Source organism: Ambystoma mexicanum, chromosome 11 (assembly GCF_040938575.1).
Source record: "Ambystoma mexicanum isolate Mex_15411 chromosome 11, UKY_AmexF1_1, whole genome shotgun sequence".
NCBI classification, from domain to species: Eukaryota; Metazoa; Chordata; class Amphibia; order Caudata; family Ambystomatidae; genus Ambystoma; species Ambystoma mexicanum.
This window is the reverse complement of record NC_090934.1, coordinates 1,101,813,898-1,101,839,314: the sequence shown is the minus strand read 5'-3', so window position 1 is coordinate 1,101,839,314 and position 25,417 is coordinate 1,101,813,898. Positions and strand designations below refer to the sequence as shown.

General features: G+C 45.2%; 1 protein-coding gene across 10 annotated transcripts in view; it reads left to right on the top strand.

The window, feature by feature from the left end:
- HERC1 (HECT and RLD domain containing E3 ubiquitin protein ligase family member 1) overlaps positions 1 to 25,417 on the top strand; it is a 3,379,312-nt gene that overhangs the window by 1,601,253 nt on the left and 1,752,642 nt on the right. For 9 of the 10 annotated variants that reach the window (XM_069624399.1, XM_069624403.1, XM_069624396.1 and 6 more), the window contains exon 38: positions 4,377 to 5,152. In XM_069624399.1, the coding sequence (XP_069480500.1) occupies positions 4,377 to 5,152 (776 nt within the window). The remainder of the gene's footprint in view (positions 1 to 4,376; positions 5,153 to 25,417) is intronic. The other variant, XM_069624401.1, reaches the window with a different exon arrangement.

The following is a 25,417-nucleotide window of genomic DNA, read 5'->3' as shown; positions in this document are numbered from 1 at the left end:
CCTTTTCGGAGGCTTAGCTGGTCTGAGGTTAAAAGGGCAAGGGCAGTTCCCCATTCGTCGTCCTTCCAGGTCTTGCCGCATTTCTCCTCCGTTTGAACTAATGGTTTGTTTAGCTGTTTCCTCATGTGTTCGTCCTTGCTCGAAGTGTGCTCTTGGGCTTTGACTTTTCTCCCTGTGGGGACGGTAAAGGGCTGTCAGGTGTGTGTGATTGTCAATTGCCTGACTCTGCCTGACCCTTGTGTTGGGACATGTCAGGTAAACGGCTCTGGTGTTAGTCTGTCTGTTAGAGTGTAGGAAAGTGTTTGTGTTGGAAAGTGGGGGGGATTCTAAATATCCTACAGGCTATGATGGGGAAACCCAGGGGGTACCGTGTCCCAACTTTCGGTGTCCCACCTCCACTCCCCGAAGACTCCTCATCCAGCTGATCCTCCCCCACTGAACTGGAGCCAATAGCTATGGCCATATCCCTGCCACCTGGATGATATCTCTGAGGACTAGCGGGTGAGACACCTTCAGGTTTCGCACAGCATGCATACTGGTGTCCAAGCAAACGGCTTAGTGAACTCCATCTCCTTCGGCGTCCTGGGCTGTGGCATCATCACAGTCACAGCCAGCTTGTGAACATAGTTTCTTAAATTGGTTCCAAAAACGCATGAAGCTGCAAGCTAGGTCATTGTACTTTGAGAGGTTGATTAAGGTCATGTTCCCTCTGCAGCCTCCAGCTCTTAATATGTTGACTCCTGCGAAGCCCAGTACCTCTTCCATGCCACCAACACCAGTTCCTGCAGGCTCAGCCTCTGGATTCTCCACTGGCACCGAGGCCTCGACTTCTAATTTGTGGAAATCGTCCCACTCACGGATGACTTCAACCCTTTGCCAGTGGCGGGTCAGGACAAAGAGGAAAAAGCTTTCGTACTTTGCCAATTCGTTTCACAAAAGAATAAAAGGTGTGGTGGAGTTTCTAAATCTTTCAATGCAAGCTAACCCTCCAAGTGAACCAGGGGTCTTTTCTGATGTTTAAAACCTTAAAGGTTGACAGCTTGGGCCAAAGTGACCAAGGTGTGTGCCAAATGTAACTCTGCTAATTCAGTAAGTAAGCTCCTCGACCTAGATTACAGGCAGTTGAGGTCTGATGCAGTCAACCTGATGGTCCATCCACCACCATCGTCCTCGGGCGTTCCATCGCCTTTTTTTGTTCCACAAAGGCTACTCATCCTCCGATTCTCCCTTGACCACCTCCTCTTCTATTGCATCTGGGGTAGTGCTCCTTGATGCCTTTGGAAAGCAGGTGTACTCAAACGCTTGGCTCCATTTAAGACAGGCTAACTCTTATGTTTAGCTGCAGCAGATAATCAAGCCCTGTGGAAAGGCTTTGCCGATATTGTGGATGATCTATCATCTGAAAAACATGTTGTCTATCTAGCTGGACTGGCAGATGTAATGTACACAGCCCTGGACCTTCTGGAATACTTTGCACACCACATAGACACAGTGGCTCGCACTGTACATAGAAGTGGCCAGGCGAAGAAAGGCATAGATATGCTCCTCTAACTTCACGCAGTATGTTCTGGACATGATCCTGGAGCTTTTCCACCCCTCAATGGATGAGTAGTTTACTATGTGAAAGACTTCCGCCATTACAGCTAAGTGTTTGGCGATCTTGACTAAACATCAAAGGACCTTCCAGGTTGGCTCATCGACTCAACAGGACTGCCGATCAAAGACCTCAGCTGGTTTGGGAGGGTTCCTTCAAAGGACACAAAGACAACCAAGCTGATCTCCTAGCATGCAGAGAAAGAAACGGCATGCTTCGACCAAGGTTTTTTTTTCGGCTATCCTGCAGCATGACCCCCCAAAGGGAGGAGAACCAAAAATTATGCTTGTCCAGTTCAACCATCTGCAGTCGGGGGGCAGGGTTGGAGTTTATGGCAGGATAAAGCAACATCACGAAAGATCAGTGGTTGTTGTCATTGGTATAAAAGGGGTATTCACGTTCTTCTCCTCCCTTCATTCAGGTTTATTCAGAAGTGCTTCTCCAAGAGGGACACAAACATCTCAAAAGAAGAACTCTGGAATACAAACCGGTGTCCCAGCAGGGCCAAGGGTTTTATTCCAGGTTCTTTACCATCTCCAAGAAAAAACAGATGGTCTGAGGATGCTTTTGGACCGGTCTCCCCTCAACCTATTTCTACCCACAGAGGAGCTCAAGGTTCCTACTCATGCTCATATCCATACTTCCTCTGATAAGGAGACTGGCTATGCAAAGTGCAAATGAAGAAACCTTACCAGCACGTTCTGATGTGTCCCTCGCAAAGGTGTTTTCGGTGCTTCTCATTGGGCGATGTGCACTTCCAATGCAGGATTCTACCCTTCGGGCTGAACGTGGCCCCCAGATTCTTCGCCAAGCTAATGGCAGCAGTTGCGGTACATCTGTATCGGACAGGTAAACACATTTATCCATATCTGGATGATTGGATCAGAACAGCCTCAGAGAACAAGATGAAGGCAGACATTGCTATGCTTTTGGATTAATTGTACAGTTCAAGTCTATCTGTAAATCACACAACATCCCACTTTCAACCAACATAAAACATTGTCTTCCTCAGCCTGCAGGGAATTCAGAACTGGGGAGGGGTTTTCCCACTCAGGACCAGATCAACGACAGTCAAGCAGCGGTGCCCTGCTTCCTCCCTTGAGATAGGTTCTCTGAGTGGTAAGCCCAGTGCCTTCTTGACCTTTGATGAGGAGAATTCAGTAACACCTGTCAGAGCACTGCAATCATGCCTTCTATCCGCTGTCAGAGCTCATTACCGTACAATCTACACACAGATCTTTGCTGGTGGTCTCAAGAAGCAAACCTGCTGGCATACTGCCCATTTACAAAATGCAGTCACAAGGCATTGTTAGTACTGACCTCTCAGCCACAGGGTGGGAGGCGACATTGGGACAACTTCCTGTTCACTGCCTTTGGTCGCATCATGAGCAGCAGAACACATCAATATATATCGGAGCTCAGGGCTTTCAAGCTGGCACTTCTAGTGTTTCTACCTTCTATAAAACACACAACCGCTCTCATTCGACCATAGAACATGACCTTTGTTGTCTGACCATTCAGATTTGGGAATTGGCTCTTGAAAATTACATATTTTTGATTGAGGTGGAAGTTCTGAGCAGACTCTTAAGCTCCAGCCACAAATGTGAATTTGACACGTCACTAACACACAGTATGTTCCGGAGTTGGGTTTCCTTGTATGGATATGTTTACATCCAAGAGCAATGTCAAATGTGAGCGGTTTGCATCGAAAGGGGGCTTAGGCCCTTATCACAAGGAAATGCATTTCAAATTTGTTGAGGAGATGAGGGTCCCAACTGTGTTTTTCTGCGTCGAAAGCTACCATTGCTTACTGGATATTTTCTTGTATAAAGGAGGCATATTCCAGGCAGAACATAACGTCTACAAAGGGCATTCACGCTCATGCTGTGTATGAAGAAAACGCCTCAGCGGTAGCGTTTCAGAGTAACATTCCATGGGAGGTGACTGCCAGGATATGTACTTGGCCTTCAACTTCTGTGTTGTGCAAGCACTATTGCATGGACACCAGCAGCAGGGTAGATGCAAGGTTTGGTCAGTGCTCCAAACCCTTTTTGCTCAGAGCTAAAACCTCCAACCCTGGAAGAAAATGCTCTGATAACTCCCTTAAGGTTTGGAGTAAAGGAGACTGGATGTAGGAGTAAGGAAATGTTACCCACTGTAGTAACTACTGTACTCTTAGTCCCCTTTCCTCTATACACCTCTACCACAAGCCCCCTTAAAAATCTGCCACTGTACATCAACAGGTATAATGCTGAATAAGAGGGACTGCCAGGCACAGTCGGTGTGTAGGGGCACACACTGCATGTGCATGGGCTACACCCCAAATTTGAATTTGGAGTACATGTTTTCTTTGCTCTGCAAATGTTCCAGTTCTGTCCCAATGGGTCAGACACCCTTAAAGTATTAAGGAAAGGGGTCTATGGATTTAGGAGTACAGTAGTTACTATGGTGAGTAGCTTTTGCTATGTGCTGATGAGTCCTTCTCTGAGTTAGCAGCAGCTCTGCCTGTATCACCCTTAATATGCCCATTAGAAACTAAATTGCCCATTAGAAACTAAATTGAAGTAATGTACTGTCACTGTAATATTGTATCCATATTTCACTGAGCATCGACTTTTCTTCATTGATTTTAATGTTTTCCTCTTTCCATTGTGTGTTTGTGTCATGTTGTGTTTTCTTGTTTCTCTACACTTTCAATTTGCGTCTTAATATGTATTTCATTACTTTCCTCTTGTCTATCCCTCACTTGCTTCTTCCTGTGTCATTCTGATCTTTATTAAAGCTTCCCAACTTTTTGGTCGCCTAGTGACACACCGTTGTATAACCTGGAGCCCTGTGAGCCGATGCCCTTTGACGTCTCCAGATTCCGTGGGCTAACTGCTGCCGTGCTACTGGATCTTACCTTTCTTACTGGCATCCATGAGGATTTGGGAAAGCAGAATGCCAAGCGACATGATAAGAAACACAGACATGAATCTGAAGATAAATGTGATGCAGAGCAGAAAACTGAAGCAGAGTTTGCATCTGAACTGCGTCCTGGATCAAGTTTTGACGAGATCAGAGGCCATTGCACAACAACTTCCAAGTCTGAAAGTGAAATAGCATCATTTGCCATAGATGCCACACCCTTGGGAGTAGAGGTTCCACAACTCTCTATGGAAGGAAAAAGAAAAAATCATGAACATACATTACGAAGCCATGATATTGTGCAATCTGAAAACCGAGCAGTGCAATTATCCTACGTCTACCTTGGAGCTATGAAGTCACTTAGTGCATTGCTAAGTTGCAGTAAATATGCAGAATTATTACTTATACCAAAGGTTCTTGCAGAAAATGGCCACAATTCTGACTGTGCTAGTTCTCCAGTTGTCCATGAAGATGTTGAAATGCGAGCTGCTTTGCAGTTCCTTATGCGTCACATGGTGAAAAGGTCTGTTATGCGATCACCGATAAAGAGAGCTTTGGGATTGGCAGACCTGGAGCGGGCACAAGCCATAATATATAAACTGGTGGTTCATGGACTCTTGGAGGACCAATTTGGTGGCAGAATTAAGCAAGGTAAGTTTAGAAGATTGTTTAACTTGTAAACAAAATCCCATTATTTGATTTATTGTAATCATTTAGGTTGTCAAGAAAAGACCCAGAAGGCATTTGTTATGCCCAAACACGATGAAATTATTAACCTATGAATGCCCTGCATCGGGTGACGAGGGAAATAGGAAGTGTATATGAGCCAACATTTATAGTACTTAAGTTAATGTCCTCACAGGATTGAAAGTGTTAACATAACACAAATGATATAACAATGAGTTCCTTAAATGCCAATTACCAGTGAGCATGCATTTACCAGAAAACTGATTGAAGTTTGTTAGAAAGTGGATAGGAAAACAGCTGTTGACAATGTATTGAAAAAAACGAGGTGTTTTGCAAAGGGTTAATACTGGAGAATTGCAGATATAGTCAAGCAGTGATATTGTATGAATGATTGCTAGCCAGAGGCTTTCTACTTCCTCCAGTTAGATTGTTTGCAATGCTATGTTTCAGGGATCTGCAATAGAGATAAGCTAATTTACATAGATATACCCATATTTCTTGCGGAAAAAGAAACTGAGACCCAGTACTTAGGAGGTTATGATTTAGATCCAGTTGCACCTTATGATCAAACACTAGGATTCCATACCTTACATTCAAAGTTAAATTAGTTTGTAGCTTTGTACGCCTAAATCATTGTGGTTCTCCTATGGTTAATCCACTCTTTTGATTGGTTCACCTTTTTGTGAATATTTAATGCTATATATAAGATTTATATTTCACTCTGCACTTTGCGCTGCAGACCCTTTTCAGGTATTCCTTCTATGGAGTATACAGCTTCACACTATTTCTACAATTAAACTGCTGTGTACAAGAAAGGAAAACATTTTGTTTCCCACACGTAAATACAACAAAGGAAACGTGACCTGCATTGTGTGTTATTTGTTTATTGTCCAGTGTGAGATTATCCCCAAATTGACATGCTGTTAGAAACCTTTCCATGCAGGTAGTGGAGACCCTGCAATACATTTGAATCCTGGTTTATTTTAAATGCACATCTTGCACTACTTCATTGCTGAGACAATATTCCTACATATAACACATTACCTTGTACCAAATAGGTGCTGCCTCTTTAAGTGAGGGCTTTGACTGCTTTGAAAGGTGATCCCATAATGCAATACTGAAGTTGATGTTCAGTTTTCATTGTCTCTGCATATTCTGTAGGTAGACCTCTGAACACGATTTTTGTGATGCATCTTAATCATTTTGCAATGTCCTTTTTCCGAGCTTTCTTGCAGAGCGTGTGTGTGTGCTTCTGTGATGCAGTTCTAGGGCATGATGTTTACCTGTTGACTGTAAATATGCAGGATTACCAGTTATCTCGCTTTTTAGATATGAAATCCATACTGCCTCATGCGAACTGCTTAAATGAGGTGGTCTGTTAGTACTTTAAAAAATGTCTCCGCGCTAAAGATTGACTTACTTCTCGAAAAGGTCCTACCAGCTTTGCTGTATGACTATTCACTTGTAATAGAGTGGTGGTTGGTTGTCCTTGGTACAGAAATCTCTATTTTGACATCAAACTAATGTGCTCTCAATGTCTATCAGTGTAAATGCTGACCTTAGTTTTGAGCAGTTAGACATGGATCCTAGGAAAGGCACTCAGCATCATGATTGACAGGCTCCTGTGGCACTTCCTTACCTTTGCTGTCTGGAATGATGTGTTGCTCCCTAATGGTGGCCCCCTTACTGCTGGTGGCAAGTATATTACCGTCCTGAAGTGGTTGTATTGTGCGGTCTTTAACCCGCTGCTGTTGCTGCTACCTTGTGACAAAATAAAGAGGTTTCAGACAGCTCTCGTGAATAATTAAATTTAAGCTTCTCCTCCATCTTAATTTCTGCTCAATGCCATACAGTCTTTAAGTGTCACCAGTGGGGTAAGTGGGTTGGCATTGGTGAGCTGCCTGTCTAGGACATGCTGTGGCACTATTTCTGATAGCCTGTACATTAAGGCCTGGAAAGCAGCAGAGAGTTGCAGTTTCTGTCCCTTATGCTATGCAGAATATGTTATAGTATCTGCAATTATAAATTTGTCGTCTTTGAGGTAAGGCTTTGTTAGGCTTAAACCTGTGCAGTTCCCTTAGGGACCACTGCAAAAGATTTAAGACTACAGGTGTTGGCAGTAAACCCACTTGGTGGCAGTCTGTACCACCCAGATTTACCGGGTAGCTGAGGCTGAGCAGTCAGACTTCCCTCAAGAAGAGTTAGGCAGTATGCAAAGTATACTCAATAGGCACTCAGATACAATAATACAAGCAAACACTGACCAGAGCTTTGGTATCAAAGTATATAATTATTTGTTTAAAAACACACAGTTGAAACACTCCAGCCCTCTTATTGTAAAATATTCTAAACACAGTTACTATTATGATATATACACCCCTTTTGCCCTTATTAGAAAATCACAGTAAGACACCACTTATTTTCATACAGAGGTGAACTAGATTGCACTCTACTAAGGTTGTGAAAAAGGGAGGGAAAAAGGCAGAATATGCAGGGCTACACCACTCTACGATTCAGGAACACTATTAGCAAGGCAGAGAGCAAAAAGTCACTGGTGAGCCAAAGTCCAAAGGCTGGGCCCACTCTTAGAGAGAGCAGAGCACAAATGCGCCCAAGATCACACAGTTACACTAGGCTTAGAAAGTCTTGCAGAGGGTTCAGAAAAGAGTTTAGAGAGGGTTTAGAAAAGTTTAGCCAGGGTGTCCCAGGCTAACCCAGGTTCGAAAGCCGGGGGCTAAATCTACCCCATACAGTCGGTTGCAAGGGAAGCCAGGCGGGACACAGTACCTTAAGTGGGAAGGATCCTCCAGCGGTGGCAGTTGTTCCTGGTAGTGGTTGCAAGTTGCGTCGTCGTCCAGGGGAAGAGAAGATCTCGACGTGGAGGAAAGATGCAGGTCGTTGCACTACCAGGGCAGAAACCAGCCGCAGAGCTTTCCGGTAAAAGGTGGTACCTTTATCTCGCGGTCGTGGTAAAACGTGGTATCCCAGTTGCTGGGGTGCTTAGCATGGGCAAGGCGGCCACGAGATACGCCGGGAAAGCGAAAAGACGGTGAAACTGGTTATCCCCACCAGTCAAAGGAAGAAGACTCTCCGGCGGGAGATCTCCTCTGTCGTTGGGAAAAGTGGTGAGACGGTCCAGCAGGGCTCCACCGGTCGTGGTGTCGTGGCAGGTCGGCTCAGCTTCTCCCTCGTCGGATTCTTAGGTCCTGTGGCGACTTCTGAAGTTCCAGTCCCCTAAGCCCTGCTTTTAAGCAGCAAACCCCCATTCACTCAGCCTAGCTGTCACTCAAACATGCTAAGTGGTGAGCCGGCCGGCTCACCACTTGGGCCAATCAGGACGGAGTGCGACTTGAGTTGCCTAGGCAACTCAGTCCAGGGTGCCTAAATTTCCCTCCACCCCTCCTAAGTACCCCAGACATAGTGGCACCACTTTGGAGGGCTTCTGTGGAGAAGCCCGCCAAAAAGTGGAACAAAGGGCTCGACTTGGGTTGGAGTCACAGAAGAGAACACAAACGCCATTTTAGAATCAAGTTTTGGCAAAAAATACCAACCGGAGAATTAATATTAATTAAATAAACCGGCGGTATGTTCGAGGCTACCGTAAATAAATAAAGATAGTAGCCTAAAACAATGAGAAATCCCATAGGAAAATATTCGCGGTTGAATATAAAAAGTAGTATCCACTGCCACCAGCCAAAACTCGATCAGGGGGGACGGAGACGTGCCCCCTCGACTAACAGACCCTGGGGCAATCGAATTGCCCCAGCCAGTACGTCCACAATATGATGGTTTGTACTGGTTCTGTTCAGAATTTAAGACTAGTAAAGTCAGTGGTGACTTTACATGCCCTGGGAGACAGTAGTCAGTCCCAGGGTATGGAGTCTATACTGGGGGGTCACTATGACACCCCTGTGGTACTGCACGGAGGGTGCAGTGTAACACACATCACAAAAACACATGAAACCCTATGGAGTAAAAGACCCCATAGCCCATTAAACACATCTAGATTCAAAGAAATGCACTCAAATCATGTCCAAGAGTGAGGGTAAAAGAGTCTCACTCTTGGCAGGAGAAAAAAATAAACCCCAAAAATCCTGCAAAGCTGATGGGGGACTCATTAGGTTAGGAAATTCAGCCTAAACAGAGAATTCTCCCTAACAGGCTTTGCAGGCCCTCCTAATAAAGAATGAAAACTGATTGGAAAAAACAAAAGAAAGTTATGTCCCTCTGGGACACACACTTTAGTGTAGGGTGTGCCTGGCTGTTGTAAGATTTTTCCCCAGAGCAGTTCCGTTCAGGAGCTCTTTTCTTTCACTTCATTATTTCTGCTTTTGACATAATTAGTTTGACAGCCCCATAGGTAGTTCTTAAGGCATCCTTGAGGTGGATGTTTTGGCTACAAGGTTATCATTTGAGGTCAGAACTGTAACCTAGCGCTTTCCTTTTTCAGGCTGTAAACCTTTTAACACTCAGCTGGTAGTTGAGAGTAAGAAAATGAAAATTCAGCAGCAGTGCTAAGCTGCCATGGCTTCATTCAGAGGTAGACATTCCGAATTCAGAAAGGATCCCATGCAGGGTGTTCATCGCACAAAATGACCTTAACCCGCAGCAACCGGGGGTAAATGTAGGGGTTTCTATAAGGTAGCTTTCTAATAAATACCTTCCTTCCACAGATTCTTGAACTTCCAGAATTGCTTGAGGAGAAAACTGGATTCAGAAACATTTTCATGTCTTCAAGGCTGTGGCTTTGCACTAGTTTCATCACTGCATTATGTCATCAGTAGTAGTCTAAATGTTCATCGTGTTTCCAGATGTCAGTGTCAAATCTGCAAAGCTGCTGTGTCGAGCGCTGTATCATAACAGCAACTGTCTCTTGAAATTCTATTGTTAGAAGCATTTCTGTAGACCCTAGATTCAGGGTTCAGGAACACCAATCCATGCCTAAAGGGCATCTCTTTGTACTACTGAACTTCCAAGGGATAAGCGTAGATGAGCATTCAAGGCTATACTCTCAAAAGTCAAGCATTGTAGAAAAGATGCTAGAATATAATAGTGGGAGGATAGCTCGGGGGTAACGCATTTGTCTTGGAAGCAAGACAAAGCATAGAAACACAGGTTCGAATCCCAGCCTCGCGCTTAGAAACCAGCTCAGGTATTAAGCATGTTATAAATTAACAATTATAATTCTGTTCTACAATACTTTGCAGGTAATTTACTCCATTGCAATCTAGAATATTAATGTGTTAATGATGATGTATAATTTATATAGCGCTTACGCGCTCTAATAGAACATATATACATACATTATCACCCGACCCAAGTTGGTACTCGTGTATTGTCCTCTGGAGGATGAAAGGCTGAGTTGGCCTTATCAAGATTCGATCCTGAGGTCTACAGATCACACACAGATCGTAGCAGTGAGCACTCAACCCAGTGAGCTATCTTACTCGGAATAAAGAAGAAGTAATGATTGTGAATATATCACCGCCATCTCATTCAAATATGCTAAGCCTGGTGTTAGACGAGTACATTTACTAAGCCTTAGAATCTGTACAAAGTGCTTCTTGGCATCAGGGAATACATATGATATGGCATTTGTAACGCGCCTATACACAAGTTTTTTAAGGCGCGACGAGGCAAGGAAGAGGGAACAGAGGGAGGACAGAGACAATGATCTTACTAGGCCAAGTGACATTGAGATTGTGCAAGTGCAGGGCAGGGGAGGGGAAAAGTGCCATGGGAAAGGGGAGGGGGCAGTGCTGTACATGGGATCAAAACAATAACAGCCGGCAGGTGGCAGGTGCGACGGTAAGTGCAGACAGAAGGTGTCCACAAGTGCTGGTAAGGCGACTGGAGGGTTACAGATACAGACCCAAGTGCAAGGGTTGCCGGGAAGCAGTGCAGGTGTGCAAATGGGCGGGCAGCTACCTCAGCCGAATCAGAGGGTAGCCAGGTGACCACTGCAGTTTCAGACAGGAAATCAGCAGGGGAGAGAAAGAGAGAAGGCAGAAACAAAGAGGAAGGTCTTGAGGTGCTGCTGGAACCGGAGATGATTCTCCTCAAGTTTCAGAGAGGCAGGGAGGCTGTTCCAGAAGGAGGCACCAGCCGTATAAAGAGATCTACCACCAACTCATTGCTTGGAGAAGCGACTGACCCTAAGAGTGCTGGAGGAGCGAAGAACTCGAGTAGGAAGGTATTTGCGAAGAACGAGTTGGAGGTATTGAAGACCCAGGCCCCAGAATGCCTTGTGGATAATGCAGCGGGTCTTGAACTGAATCCTTGCAGCCACTGGGAGCCAATGCAGAGATTTCAGTGATGGAGAGATACGATCCCTGGGCTTGAGGCCAAGGACCAGTCTCGCAGTCCTGTTCTGCATGAGTTGCAGTGGGTGGAGGGTAGAAGCAGGCAGCTTTAGAAAGAGGCTGTTGCAATAGTCCAGCCTAGAGAGAACCAGAGCTCTAGAGACAGGAGAGGAAAGGAAGAATACCTCTGAGGAGGTGCAGTTGGTAGTTTGACTTCTTAGAGACGTCAGAGATGTGAGGAGAAAAGGAGTGTGTGGAGTCCAGGAAGACCCTGAGGTTCTTAGTTTCACAGGTGGGAGCAGGAAGAGGGCCAAGGGAGGCTGGCCAGAGAGTGACAGCAAAGGAGGGTGCAGGTGTGCCGATGAGGAGAATCTGTCTTACTGGCATTAAGGCAGAGATTGTTGGCGGTACACCACTCCTGGACAGCAGACAGACAGTCAGAGATGAGAGAAGGAGGAGAGGTGGCAGAGGGGAGCCTGAAAACGAGCTGAGTGTCATCTGAATAGCACTGAAAGTTGGGAACAGAGAGCGGCAATGCAGTGGGCGAGAGGTGCCAGGTATTGGTTGAACAGCCAGGGAGAGAGGTTAGGCCCCTGGGGAACACCACAAGTAGAAGTGAGATAGAGGAAAGGAAGGACCCAAGTTGGACCTGGGAGGGCGATCAGAGAGGAACAAGGTCAACCAGCAAAGGACCTGATCTGTGATACCCAGGTTATCACTCAGACGATTAAGCAGGATGGCATGGTTGACTGTGTCAAAGGCAGAAGAGAGATCGAGTAAGATGAGCAAAGAGGGGAGTTTAGAATCAGGGTTAGAGAGCTGGTCTTCACGGGTGTTCAGGAGAGCGGTTTCCGTGCTTCTTGCTGCTCTGAAGCCAAACTGATGGTCATGGAGACAACCAACAGATTCAATGTGAAGATTAAGCTGGGGGATGGCCAGCTTGTCCAGGAGTTTGCCCCGGAAAGGAGTGATGGAGATTGGGCGAGAGTTAACCGGGCAGGAGGGGTCGGCTGAGGGTTTCTTGAGAAAAGGGTGCCCAAGAGAGTGCTTCAGGGGGGAAGGGAAGGCTCCAATGGCGAAGGAGTGGTTGCAGAGGTCAGTCAGGGCAGGAGTGTGAGGGTGTCAATGTGGTCCTTCATGGTTTTGAAAGAACAGAGAAGAACTGTTTTGACAAGACTTGTATAGATCAGACTTGTCTAGAAACCTTGTCAGAGGAAAGTAAGAGAAAGAGGGAGGGGAGTTGGCCACAGGGGGGCCAGAGGTATAGGAGAGGATGGACAGTATGTCCTGGGTTTTACAGATGAAATGAGAAGCCGGGGCCCTGCAGAGGGCCTGGGAGGGGACAGGAGAGGTAGAGGAGAGGTAGAGAGTTATTTCAAAAGGGGTATTTATTTAATCGATATTACCTATAAAGCTACTTAGAACTAGAAGTCACTCAAAGTTCTTTTAGACAGAGTTTGTGGTTTCTTTAGGTCAGTTGTTTCCAGCCAGTGAAAAAGTAATATTTGTGGTTATAAGTAATCAGAACTGTCAGCAGAGTCAACACAAGTTCTGATTCTTTACAGCTTGCACCTTGTGCTTTCTTATGGATGCTCCATTTGTTTATAACACAAGGAAGCAGTCTAGCCTTCTGTAATGTAGTTGTCAAGTTACAGTTCAGTGAAAGAGGTGGAGAGTGTGCAGGTCTTGGTGAGCAGCCATTAAGGACTGCCCCAGGACCAGGGAGAGGCCTCTAAGCTGGTGGTGAAGTGCAGCGCAGAAGCTTCCCACTTTGAGATTTCAGTTTTGCAGGAAATAGATGTAGCGTTTCGGCCGCAAACAAGATGATTTCTATGGTGCTTTCGCCAAAGCACTTAAAGACTGAACCGTACAATAAAAGTTAGCAAAAATATACAACCGGGAGACCGAATGTAAGGTGGACTTTTAAGCAAGATTGTAAAAGATGATGAGAGGAGAGTGATCTAATCTAGAGAGGGAGCTTGCTCTAGTGTTGAGGCTTGAAGAGTAAAAGAAAACGAGCAAGATTGAGCACAAGGTCAACAAGGAACAGATCCGCCTAACTGTTGTTGCAATCGACGTGATCAAGGAGGGGATTAGAAAAAAAGGTCTGACAGATAGGGAGGTGCCAAACCATGAAGGCTTTCGAAGGCAATACAAAAAGTGGAATAGTAAACGAGATTCAAAGGATTGCCAATGAAGTGAAAGGAAAACAGGGTTTATGGAGTCACAGGGAGCAATGCTAAAAAGTAGAGGAGCTGTAAATGGATCATAGAGTAGCGTATTGATTAGCAGGAAGGCCAAGAAGGGGAGCCCAACAATAATCAAGGCAGGAAAGAGGAGCAGTGAAAAGTTTGGTAGTGGTAAAGAAGAGAAGCTGGAGTAGTCCTAGTAACTGCACACTGCCTACTGTGGCTGCACTGCAGTAGCGTCCAGATCATAGGCATGTGTTAGGTTTGTTCAGTGGTTACAAGTGCTAATCCATATGAGACCTGGATTTCTGTGAACATTGGCCTTGCAATGCCTGCTGGGGCAAGGGAATGTGGTTGTGTTCCCTCTGGTTTCTTGTGTGAGTTATGGAGTGTAGAGATTCTAGCTAGTATTTCGACTTCTACGTATGGACTTCAGAGGCACAGCCTTTTTCTTCCTTTGTCACTCGATCGTCTAGCTATTTCAGGAAGAGTCCCAGGTTTTGACAAACCTATTTTGCAGATAGACCTATGCTTATACAGCTCTTCCATATTCAGCTACCAATCAGTATCACTGCAACATTCAAACATTTGATGGCTACTCAGTTGAGGATTATAGCCACATTCAAATCTTCTCAGCCTTCTTCCCGGCTAGTACTCCTGTTGTGGATTCTAGACACCAGTTTATATATTCGCCCCAATCTGGCCGTGGCTGGCCCTAGCTCCTCACCTGGGGTCTCAGGAATGCCATTATGATACACACTTGTTACCATGCTCATCAAGGTAGCAGTGCCTCTTGATGGAGTCCACTGGATTTATAAATCCAGGTCTCCATTTTAGTTTGGAACAAGCCTTTGCTCCCTGTTTACAAAAATAAAAGAAATGGCTGCAGTGTTGTGCATGCTTCTAAATAATTATAAATGATTTATATACAAGCAGTTAAGCATCTCAACCTGCTTTCGAAACAGACTCCAGGGTCAGGGTGACCCAAAAGAATCTTGCAGTCTAAGGGACTTCGAAGGAGGCATATACTGAGTTACACCTCCAGTGAATCCCTTGTTAGCGACTCACTCGAAAAAATAGGCTGGTGATTTATAAGGGCAAAATCAAAAATGTTAGAGGACTTACAACAAGTCGCAATTTACTACTTTCATCATAACATCCATGCTCCCAAAGGCCAGCAGGTAATGTTATTCATAACCCTCCAGAGATCAGAAAGTGGGCATGGTTAGTCCCCGTCCCACTAAGGCCTAACATGTGCGCCTCCAACTAAGACTTTCAAAGTTCCAACTCTTTTCTTTCCTGTTTTTTCTCAGAAATAGTGACTCTGGACTTGCATGCCTGTAGTCAGTACTTGCCCCATTAGAGCAACCAGCACCTACTGGGAGAAATCAGAGGCGCTGCAGGGTCCCTTTCTCAACAGCCTTCTCAACTCTTGCTGAAATGGTGGCATTCCAGCTCTGTATGCTGATATATTTAAACATGCCATGTAGCCAGAAGCATAAAACCTTTGCAAGCTGCTCCTTTGTTGAGAAGCAGAGGCAGGCCTCAACTACACCACCGTTAGCCTCCAAGCCCAGCTCCAATGCCAGCTCTTTTACTAGCACCTCAACCGCATTCTTCAGGAGATTTGTTGTTCACCTCCCAGCCCAATGCCATTGCCCTAGTACCTCTGCACTTGTGACTTACACAACAAATCCTCCTGAGGCACTGTATACGGCTGCTCCTCTGGCAACAGTAATGCCAATGTTGTGTTATATTGACAAAGTAGCCAGTGGAGTGTTTGGAATTGGGTTTTGGCCACCAAAGCAGACTTTGGCTTTATGCCCCAATGTTCTGATGAAAATGATGGAAATAACCTTTTGACAGCACCTATGTTGTTGTGTCAAGGGGAGATGAACCTTTCAAAATGTTTAAAGTGCCACAAATAGTAGCCAAATGCTTGGGATTGTCTTAATCTTTCCTTTAAATGTTGCTCCTATAGTCTGTAATAATTTCTGGGGGAGTAATGTATAAAATAAATGAATACACAAGTACTGAGACAAAGGGATGGTGTGCAAGTACTTATGCACTCTAAAGCTGGTGGCCAGAGGCCCCTTTGAGACCCCAGGTTTCTTAATGAGTTTCCACTCAAGGAGATGTTGAAAATGGTCACTCGGAGCACTTGAAGGACAGACTAATTGATTACCCCAGGCCACATTTTCACATCCTGATGCCTTGCATTATTGTCCTGTGGGGTTCCTTAACTTTAATTACATTTACCTAATTGCCACTTCCGAAGGTATTTTCTGAATTTCATGTATTCTGTAGTCTCACCTTCTGTGTTCTTTCTCCCTCCTTGCACGTCTAAAGTGGAAGACAATTTTAATTGGCTGGTTGCTAGTGGGGTGCTTAGATGTTTTGCGGGCTTCAAGCTCGAAACACAAGTCACCTTGCTGAACATGTCTATTGAGTCTACGCCCTGTTTGGTAAAGTGGTTGAGGATGCCCTTAAAAGTGCAAAGAAGGGGTACGATACCCTAAAATCCCTTGGCCAACTTTCAAACAACCTCTTTGTGCTAAGAGGCGTTTTTGTGGACAAAACTCACGCTCCTCCAATTATAATCAAAGTGGGCAATCGTCATGGGGTTCCTCACAGGGACAGTCCTCCTCTGATAACTTTTAAAGGGGCTACAAAAGGTCCAGAAGCAGAGGTAGGGCCTCTTCAGCCAGAGGTTCCACCCCACCAAAACAATGGCGCCCTGCTCCAAGCCTCTCCATGCCACTCCAGTAGGAGGTCGCATTTCACAATTTATCCACGCATGGGAGGGGATCACCCCAGACAACTGTGTACTGTATAGAGCATATACAAAGACCAAACACCAAGACAAAAGAAAACGATGCAAGAAGAACAGCGCATATTTCTAGAGGTCAAGGCTATGCTGGAGAAGGAGACCATAGAAATCGTCTAAACGTAAACGTGGGTATCTATGAAACGTAATTCCTTGTGCCAAAGAAAGAGATAACAATGGTATCTGGTCTTTCCATCTAACACCTTACCATCGAATACCTTTCCATCGAAAAGCATTCATTGAATTGCGTTTCCATCGAAAAGCATATTCATTGAATAATTTTCGATTGTTAATTTCGATGGTAAGGGGTTAGATTTAGGGCTAGGGTTAGCTAGGGTTAGATTAAGGGTTAGTTTTAGATTTAGGGTTAAGGAGGGTGGGCGTTGGAATTGGGGGGGCTGGGGTGGAATCCCCTCCTCCCCCAATATACAAAAACACATAAAAACAGTACAAGGAGCTAGCCAGTGCTGACATTTCAGCACTGGACAGCTCCATGTAACATTTTAATGTAGAAAATAAACGCATTAAAATGCTATATTTTACATTTAAAAGTACATATCCATTTGATGGAAAAGTTTCGATGGATATGTACTTTTAATGTAAAACATAGAATTTCAATGCTTTTATTTTCGGTGCATCTTTTTCGATGCAATGACCATAAACCTCTAACAATGCGCCTGGATATTGAAGATGAATACTTTCATATTTCAATGTTCCCAGTGCAAAGAAAATACATGTGCTTCAAGATAGCGGAACAACACTATCAGTTCAAGGGGCTCCCCTTTGGCATAGCCTCAGCTCCAAGGGTATTCACCAAAGTGCTGGCAGTATTGGGGGCGCACTTACAAAGAGAATCAATCCCAGTGTCCCTTTATCTGGACGACTGGCTAATAACAGGTGAATCCCCTCAAATTTGCAAGCACAACACCCAAAAAACGATCAACCTTCTGTTCCAATTGGGGTTCTCTATCACCGAGAAAAAAGATCATGCCTCTTCCCCAGCCAAACAAAGACATTTTTGGGAGCTATCTTAAGGACAAGGAAGGGGCTAGTATTCCCCTCAACCAAGAGTTCAAAACATGCTGTTGCAAAAACCTCAGTAACTAGCCGGTTGCCAAATAACCGTACGCAAGGCAGTGCGCCTGTTCAGGATGATGGCTTCATGCATTTATCTAGTTCCACAGGCACGGCTGTGCATGCGCCAATGCAGGAGTGGTTAGCAAAACAATGGTCTCAGGCAAGCGGACAGTGGGTCGATCTAGTGTTTCTTTTGCTTTAACCCTAGTACGGGCTTTTTTCTGGTGGTCCAAGGAAAATGTGTTAAAAGGAAAACTCTTTCACAACCCACCAGTTCAAGCGTTAATTACTACTGACGCCTCACTCTCCGGATGGGGAGCCCATTACCTTAACCACACAGCTCACAGACAGTGGACTCAAACCACAGCCCAAAATCACAATAACCTCCTGGAGCTACTAGCAGTAGTAAGGGCACTACAAGCTTTTCAACTGCATCTAGTAGGTCAGGCAGTACAAGTCCTCACAGACAGCACCACAGGCATGTTTTACTTAAACAAGCAGGAGGCACACACTCCAAGTCTGTCCAGCCTATCCCAGAAAATTTGGAAGTGGGCACTCAAGCGGAACATGTTCCTAGTCTCCCAACACGTTCCAGGGGAACCCAATGCTCTGGCAGACACTCTGAGCAGAAACCCTCTACCCGAGGAGCACGAGTGGCAACTAAACAAAGACATTATAAACACAATCTTCTTCCTATGGAGTTATCCTCCTTTACACTTGTTCACCAAAACGCACAATGCCCAGACTTTGTATCCAGGTTTCCCCAACTTCAATCCAAGGGGAACGCCCTGTGGATGAGCTAGTCAGGGAAATGTCCCTATGCCCCCCGCTCTCCCAGGCCACCTGACACCACTCCTCAGCGGGATTGTACACAAGATGCACCAGGATCAAGCCATGCTTATCCTGATTGCCCCCTTATGTGGCCAAGACAACTATCGTTTTCACATCTTCACAAACTGGCAATGTGTGAACTATCAAACCCCTGTACCCCTACAACATGCTGTCCTAGAACACGGGGACTACACTCCATCCACATCCTCAGTCTATGACCTTGTCAGCCTGGCTCCTGAAGTCATAGAGTTTGGATACCTCAAACTACCTCAAAGGTGTATCGATATCCTAAAGGAGGCATGCAAACCCAACACCAGGCACTGCTACTTCAACAAGTGGAAAGCATGTGTGAAATGGTGCCTATCACAAGCCTTAAATCCAATTAAATTTTCCCCGGCAAACATTCTTCATTACGTGCTTTACCTACTAGACTGTGCCCTAGTACTTAACTCCATCAAGGTTCACCTAGTGGCTAAGTCTGCGTACACCACTTCGCAAAACATGGTGTCTTGGTGGAAAGTTCCAGTTATCAAGGCTTGGGATCTTAATGTGGTACTCTCAAAGCTCATGGGTCCACCCTGTGAGCCTATGCAAAAGTCCAGCCTCAAACACCTAACCTACAAAACAGCATTCTTAGTAGCCATCACCTCCATAAAATGGGTTAGTGAGCTGCAAGCATTGTCAGTACAAGACCCTTTCTTTGTTATCCACAAAGACAAGGTAGTACTTTGAATACATCCTAGGTTTTCACTTAAATTCATATCCACGTTCCATGTGAACCAGTCCATTGAACTACCCACTTTTAAAATAAAATCCATCTAACTCAGCTGAAAGTTTCCTTCATACACTAGATGTGGAAAAACAGATCAGCTTTTTGTCTCCATTACACCCGGCAGGGAGGGCTGTCACGTTTCTAAAAATGCTATCTCCTAATGGATAGTTAAGTGCATACAACTTTGCTATTCTGTATTAAAAAAGGTCCTGCCTTTCACACCAAGAACAAACTCTACCAGAGGTTCAGGAGCTACTTTTGCCTTTATTCCACTGATAAAAGAATAATAGAGCATGGACGAGCTTGGAAAGACGATGAGTGTGATGAACAGATGATTGAGAAGGACGAACGATTAAAGATGATTCTAGACAAATATAAATGAATGTGTAGGATGAAAACGGTTGACTTGTACGTCTGGCAGACGGTTGGGTCTGGAGACCCGATAAATAATACGAGCAAAATCGATGGGGGTGACGAATGAGTATGTAAACCAATTGACTGTAGAAAGCGGTCCAAGTATGAAGAGCGGCTATGTGTAGAAAGTGGAGGAAGGTGGAGAATTGGAAGAGCATACAGAGCGAAAGAGCTTGTTGATCGAAGAGAGCATACAGAGCAGAAGAACGTCTAGAGCAGATGCGCATAATGAATAGAGAAAAGTATCGGCGACTAAATGAGGGAGCGACAGGGTGTGGAAGAGCGGAAGAACGCCGAAGCACAGGATGACTGTGCAAGGCGGATGTCTGTGATGGGCGGTTGTCTGTGGAGGGCGGATAACTGTGGAGGGCGGATACCTTTTGGAAGATGAGTGTGGATGGCGGCTGACCGTGAAAGGCGGACGACTATGGAGGGCGGACGACTGTGGAGGGCGGACGGCTGTGGAGGGCGGACGGCTGTAGAGGGCGGACGGCTGTGGAGGGCGGACGGCTGTGGAGGGCGGACGGCTGTGGAGGGCGGACGGCTGTGGAGGGCGGACGGCTGTGGAGGGCGGACGGCTGTGGAGGGCGGACGGCTGCGGAGGGCGGACGGCTGCGGAGGGCGGACGGCTGCGGAGGGCGGACGGCTGCGGAGGGCGGACGGCTGCGGAGGGCGGACGGCTGCGGAGGGCGGACGGCTGCGGAGGGCGGACGGCTGCGGAGGGCGGACGGCTGCGGAGGGCGGACGGCTGCGGAGGGCGGACGGCTGCGGAGGGCGGATGGCTGCGGATTCGAGCCCAATACCCTCTCTTAACGAAATGATTTTAGAACTGTTCCCAATAGACTCTGCATGGAAAATTGTACTTAGAAGTTCGCCCAGTCCCTCTCTGGGAAAGTTGCTTTTAGAAGTTTGCACTCTGAAAGAGCATATAACCCATCACACCACACCCCACGCTTACTCTCTCCTTACATCACCACTCAACTAGAACACAGAGATACTATGACACCATTCGGTATAACTGTTCTCATACGAACATCCACCGCTTACTCCACATCACTCTATGTAAACACTGCTGGTCCCACACCCCCAGCCAGGCGTTTTCCTCAGGCCTAACGCAGCCACATCCGTTCCGGATAAATCCCGCCAGAACGAACACATTCTCCTGATCTCTCAACCACCACACCTACCGATAAGAAGCAGCTATCACACGTGTACCGCACAAGCTGCACACATATCCGGTGCTCACACGCACCTTTTGACTATCCCTACTCTCTCTACTGATCTGAACTTCGGTTCCCAAGGGCGTTCAACCTACCAGCGCCTTCAGACCATACCAATGGTATATAAGGCGCTATATAAGTGCAAAATAACAATAACAACAATAACAATTTATTGCAGAAGTCCCTCTCAACGCTATTTGCATGGCAACCACATGGATTTCTATACATACCTTTACTCAGCATTACTGCATTGACACACATTCTAAAGCAGATACACAGGTGGGACAAGCGCTGCTAAGACATCTATTTGCCGCTGTACCTTCTCACAACCCACCTCCTTCTCCAGATACTGCCCGCTAGTCCATGCAGAGCATATGATCTAAGCAGATCCACAGGCCTCAGAAGGGATACATCAGGAGGCAACATGCTCGCCTAGGAAGCAGACAACACAGAGCACCACAGGTTTGATCCCCAGGTCCGTGCTTAGAAACCTCTGGGTATTAAGTGTGTTATAAATAACCTATCCTATCATATCACTGTAATAGTATTTCTGATGCTTGTATCTGCTTAGATTCACATGCGCCCACCCTTCCTCTGCACCTGGAGTCGAAGGTGCATAGATGTCTTTCTTGCTTTCTCTATTTATCTGCATTATTACATCTGTACTGAAACTATACTTCATTCAACCTCATGTCAGGAACAAAACGATCTTGAGGGGCCTTCACGCGTGAAGGACCATGCCACCATCATCCCCATTCTGAAGAAACCTTCTGCTGATCCCCTTATTCCCTAAAACTTCTGTCCAATCTCGCTTCTCCCTTTCCTTTCTAAAATACTTGAACGCCTAGTCTACTCCCGGCTCTCTGCTTTTGTCACCAACCTTTCTCTCCTTCCTCCTCTAAATCTGGCTTCCGCCCAAAACACTCCCCTGAAACTGCTCTCACTTATGTACTCCATTCCCTCATCACTGCTCGCTACTCTAAGCAATCCTCGGTCCTCATCCTCCTTGACCTCTCTGCTGCCTTTGATACTGTCGATCACCCCTTACTTCTCAACACTCTTTCCTCTTTTGGTTTCGAAGGTTCTGTTCTCAACTGGCTCTCCTCTTACCTTTCCTCTCGCTCTTTTGCTACCTCCCTTCTTGCCCCTATCATCTATTCCTTCGGAATTTCCCACCATGTTTATGCTGATGACACCCAGCTCTTCCTTTCCTTCTCTTCCTTCACTCCTGATCTACACCTTAATCTCTCTTCCTCTCTTACTGCTATTGAAAACTGGATGTCTTCCCATTTTCTCTCTCTCAACACTGATAAGACTGAAGTCCTATTCTTACCCTCCAACACTCTTCCCCCTCCCTCTCCTCCTCCTTTCATTCACTTTCCCCCTCTAATCGCTGCATCTCTGACCACGCTCGCAATTTAGGCATCCACTTTGACTCCTCCCTTTCCTTTTCCCACCATATCTCTCTTACCACTCGTGCCTGTCGATATCACCTCTTTAAAATTCGTAAAGTGCGCTCCTCTCTCACCTTCCACGCCACTAAACATTCAATATCCTACCTCATCTTCTCTCACCTCTTCTTTTGCTCTTCTATCCTCTTTGGACTCCCTGCCTCTCATCTCGCCCCCCTCAAATCCCTCTACCACTCTGCTATCCGTACCCTCTGTCTACTTACTCCTCATGACTCCATTTCCTCCTCGCTCTCTTACCTTGGCTGGCTTCCCTTTCATTCCCAACTCAAATTTCATTTCCTGTGTCTTGTCTTTAAATCTCTTCATGACCTTGCTCCCCCTTATCTCTCCTCTCTCCTATCATTCTACACCCCTTCCCGCTCCCTCTGTTCTGCTGACCTCTTCCTACTCTGTTCCCCCGCCCCCATGTGCCTCTTCTCGCTTTTGCTCCTTTCAGCTCCTAGCCCCCCTACATTGGAACTTCCTACCTCTCTCTATCCGCTCTATCCCCACCTTTTCCCCCTTCTGTGCTTCCTTGAAATCTCTTCTCCATTTCCTACCCTGAAACCGCTCTTTCTCTCTCCCACGTGTCTGTCCCCTACTTGCCTCTCCCTACCTACTTCCTCTCCTCTTACACTCACCTGTTGTTTTCTTTACAGGCTAATTGCTCTATTCACTGTTTTGTTGGTTTGACTCATGTCTTATAATTGCTTCTACTGTTATAATCTTCTATGTATCTTGTTATAATGTGAAGCGCTTTGGAGTAAAGCGCTGTATAAATCCAATAAATACAAATGTCACACTAGGGGTAGCATTACTGACACGCCCAGTCGACGTTCCTTTTCGAGTTTCGAAAACAAATAATGTAATACTCCGACTACCACCAGATGTCGGCCTATGCATAGCATGTGAATCTAAGCAGAAACAAGCATCAGAAATACGTTTACGGTGAGTAATGTATCCCATATACGCTTTGACCTCTGTTCCATTTTTATACGCTCTCGTCTCATTTTACGAACACCGCTCTTGTTCATTTAATGGATATTCTTATACGTCTTCTCGAGTTCCTTACAGAGCCAAATCCGATGAGGTCTTCGGGGTGCATTGTTGTCATCAATTGCCCGTTTTGGATCTGCACTGCATTTGTCTTTACTGCCTTGGTGAAGGCCATGACATGCAGAATCAACCCTTAGCAATATCGACTACCATGTCTTCAACACTGATCCCACCACTGCAAAGGGTAACACACTGGATTTGGTTGTTTAAAGTTTGAAGTTTAGTTTATTTGTAAAGCGCAGCCAGGCCCCTGGGCAACCGGGCGCATATTCTTAGATACAGGTTATGATATATACAATATAAACAAATTACATACATACAATAAAACAAATTACAATTTACAGATTATAATACAAGTAAATTGCCAGAAACGTGTCCATAAACATCAATAACACCTGACCATGTATATGGTTGGATGACTTTGCAATACACTTTCACATTCAATTGCCAGGCCCTGCCACGAAAATCAAAATCCCTCTGAAAATAGTCACCATTTACAACTCAACATTGGTTGGCATTTTCGATAGATCGGCTCTACTCAGGACCAAATCAGTCAGGAACAATCCCCGACACCAGAAATGGTTTACCCAAGTAGTTAAACTAGGAAAAAAGAAAGCAGAATCTCTTTGGGTAAAATGCCCCACTGATGCCAACAAAATCAGTTGAAAATAATTGGAAACTTCTTACAAATTCACCATCACAGAAACCATAAATAACTTCTAGAATAAACAGATCGATGAGGCTAAAAATAATTCGAAAAAACTGTTAGAGAGTCGGAAGCTGTTAGAAAAGCCTAAAACCCAACTTTTATCTTTCTCTCCAACAAGATAAGACTGTACAAGAGCACAGTTGCCTTTCGAAGCAAGGTTGTCTAAAGCTCGGGACACGATCAAAAAAGATCTTAGTAATGCCCCGCCCATCAAATCTTCAGTGCCTTTTCTATCAGACACTAAAAACCAAGGGAAATTAAAATGTCGATCTATCACATGCTGGACATGGTTAATACCCTGGCTTCAATGCACCCATCTTCCTGCCCAGGAAATATTACCCCCACCCCCAAACATGATTCTGGACAATAAAGACATTTTTGTACCATTTCTTGACAGACATGTTAACATTTCGTTACAACCAGAACCCTGAGATCATCAAAATTGTCATGGTCACTCCCCTGGTTAAGAAGAAACCAGGGCTAGACCTGAATGACACAAACAATCCAAGACCCACTACTAATTGTAACTTTCTTCTGAAGAACTTAGATCAAATTGCTACCTCTCAACTCCAAACCTTTGTGCAAGACATGGGTATCCTGTATCACTGACACTCTGGCTTTAAGCCTTCCCATAGCTCTGTGAAAACAAATGAGTGTGCCCTTATTAGTGAACAATACTCAAGGCAATTGTTTAGTTGGACCGGTTCAGGTGTTTAAGCCGGTCCACAGTTTAGTGGATGGGTTGGTCTGCTAAGTTGCAGATCCAAGCAAGAGGTAAAAAAAAATACAGAAATTGGAAAGCAATAATTTATTTGCTAATACAAACAAACATATAGTGCATAGATTTTTAAAACAATGCTGAAGAATGCAACATACATATGCAAAAACAATAACAATTCATAATGACATCAAATAACAAGTGAAAAGTGTAGTATATACAACAGGGTGAACATAGAAAACTGTATGATTAGTATACAGATGGATTTCAATAGTCTCATTATTTTATGACAGTATACATGCTAATATAAATGGGTGGGTATTCTGTGAATAAATCCAAAGGAAAAATTAGAAACAGGAGGGGCTATAAAATCGCCCAAATTGCAAAAAGTGTCCTAATTCATAGGAAATTTCCTGTTTGTTTCGTATTCCTTCTATTTGTGACAATAAATGTTCCAGGGTCATAGGGAAAACAAGATATCTTTTAGGCCATGGTTCTGACAGACCTCATCGACCTTCAGACTTGCATGCTTGAGATCATGGATACAGGAAGGACTGGACTCCTGGTCTTGCTGGCTCTGTCGGCGGTGTTCAACCTCCTTGACCACAAGCTTCTCCTCCAGACCGTGGGGGTTACCGGCCATTGCGCACAGGAACCTATCAA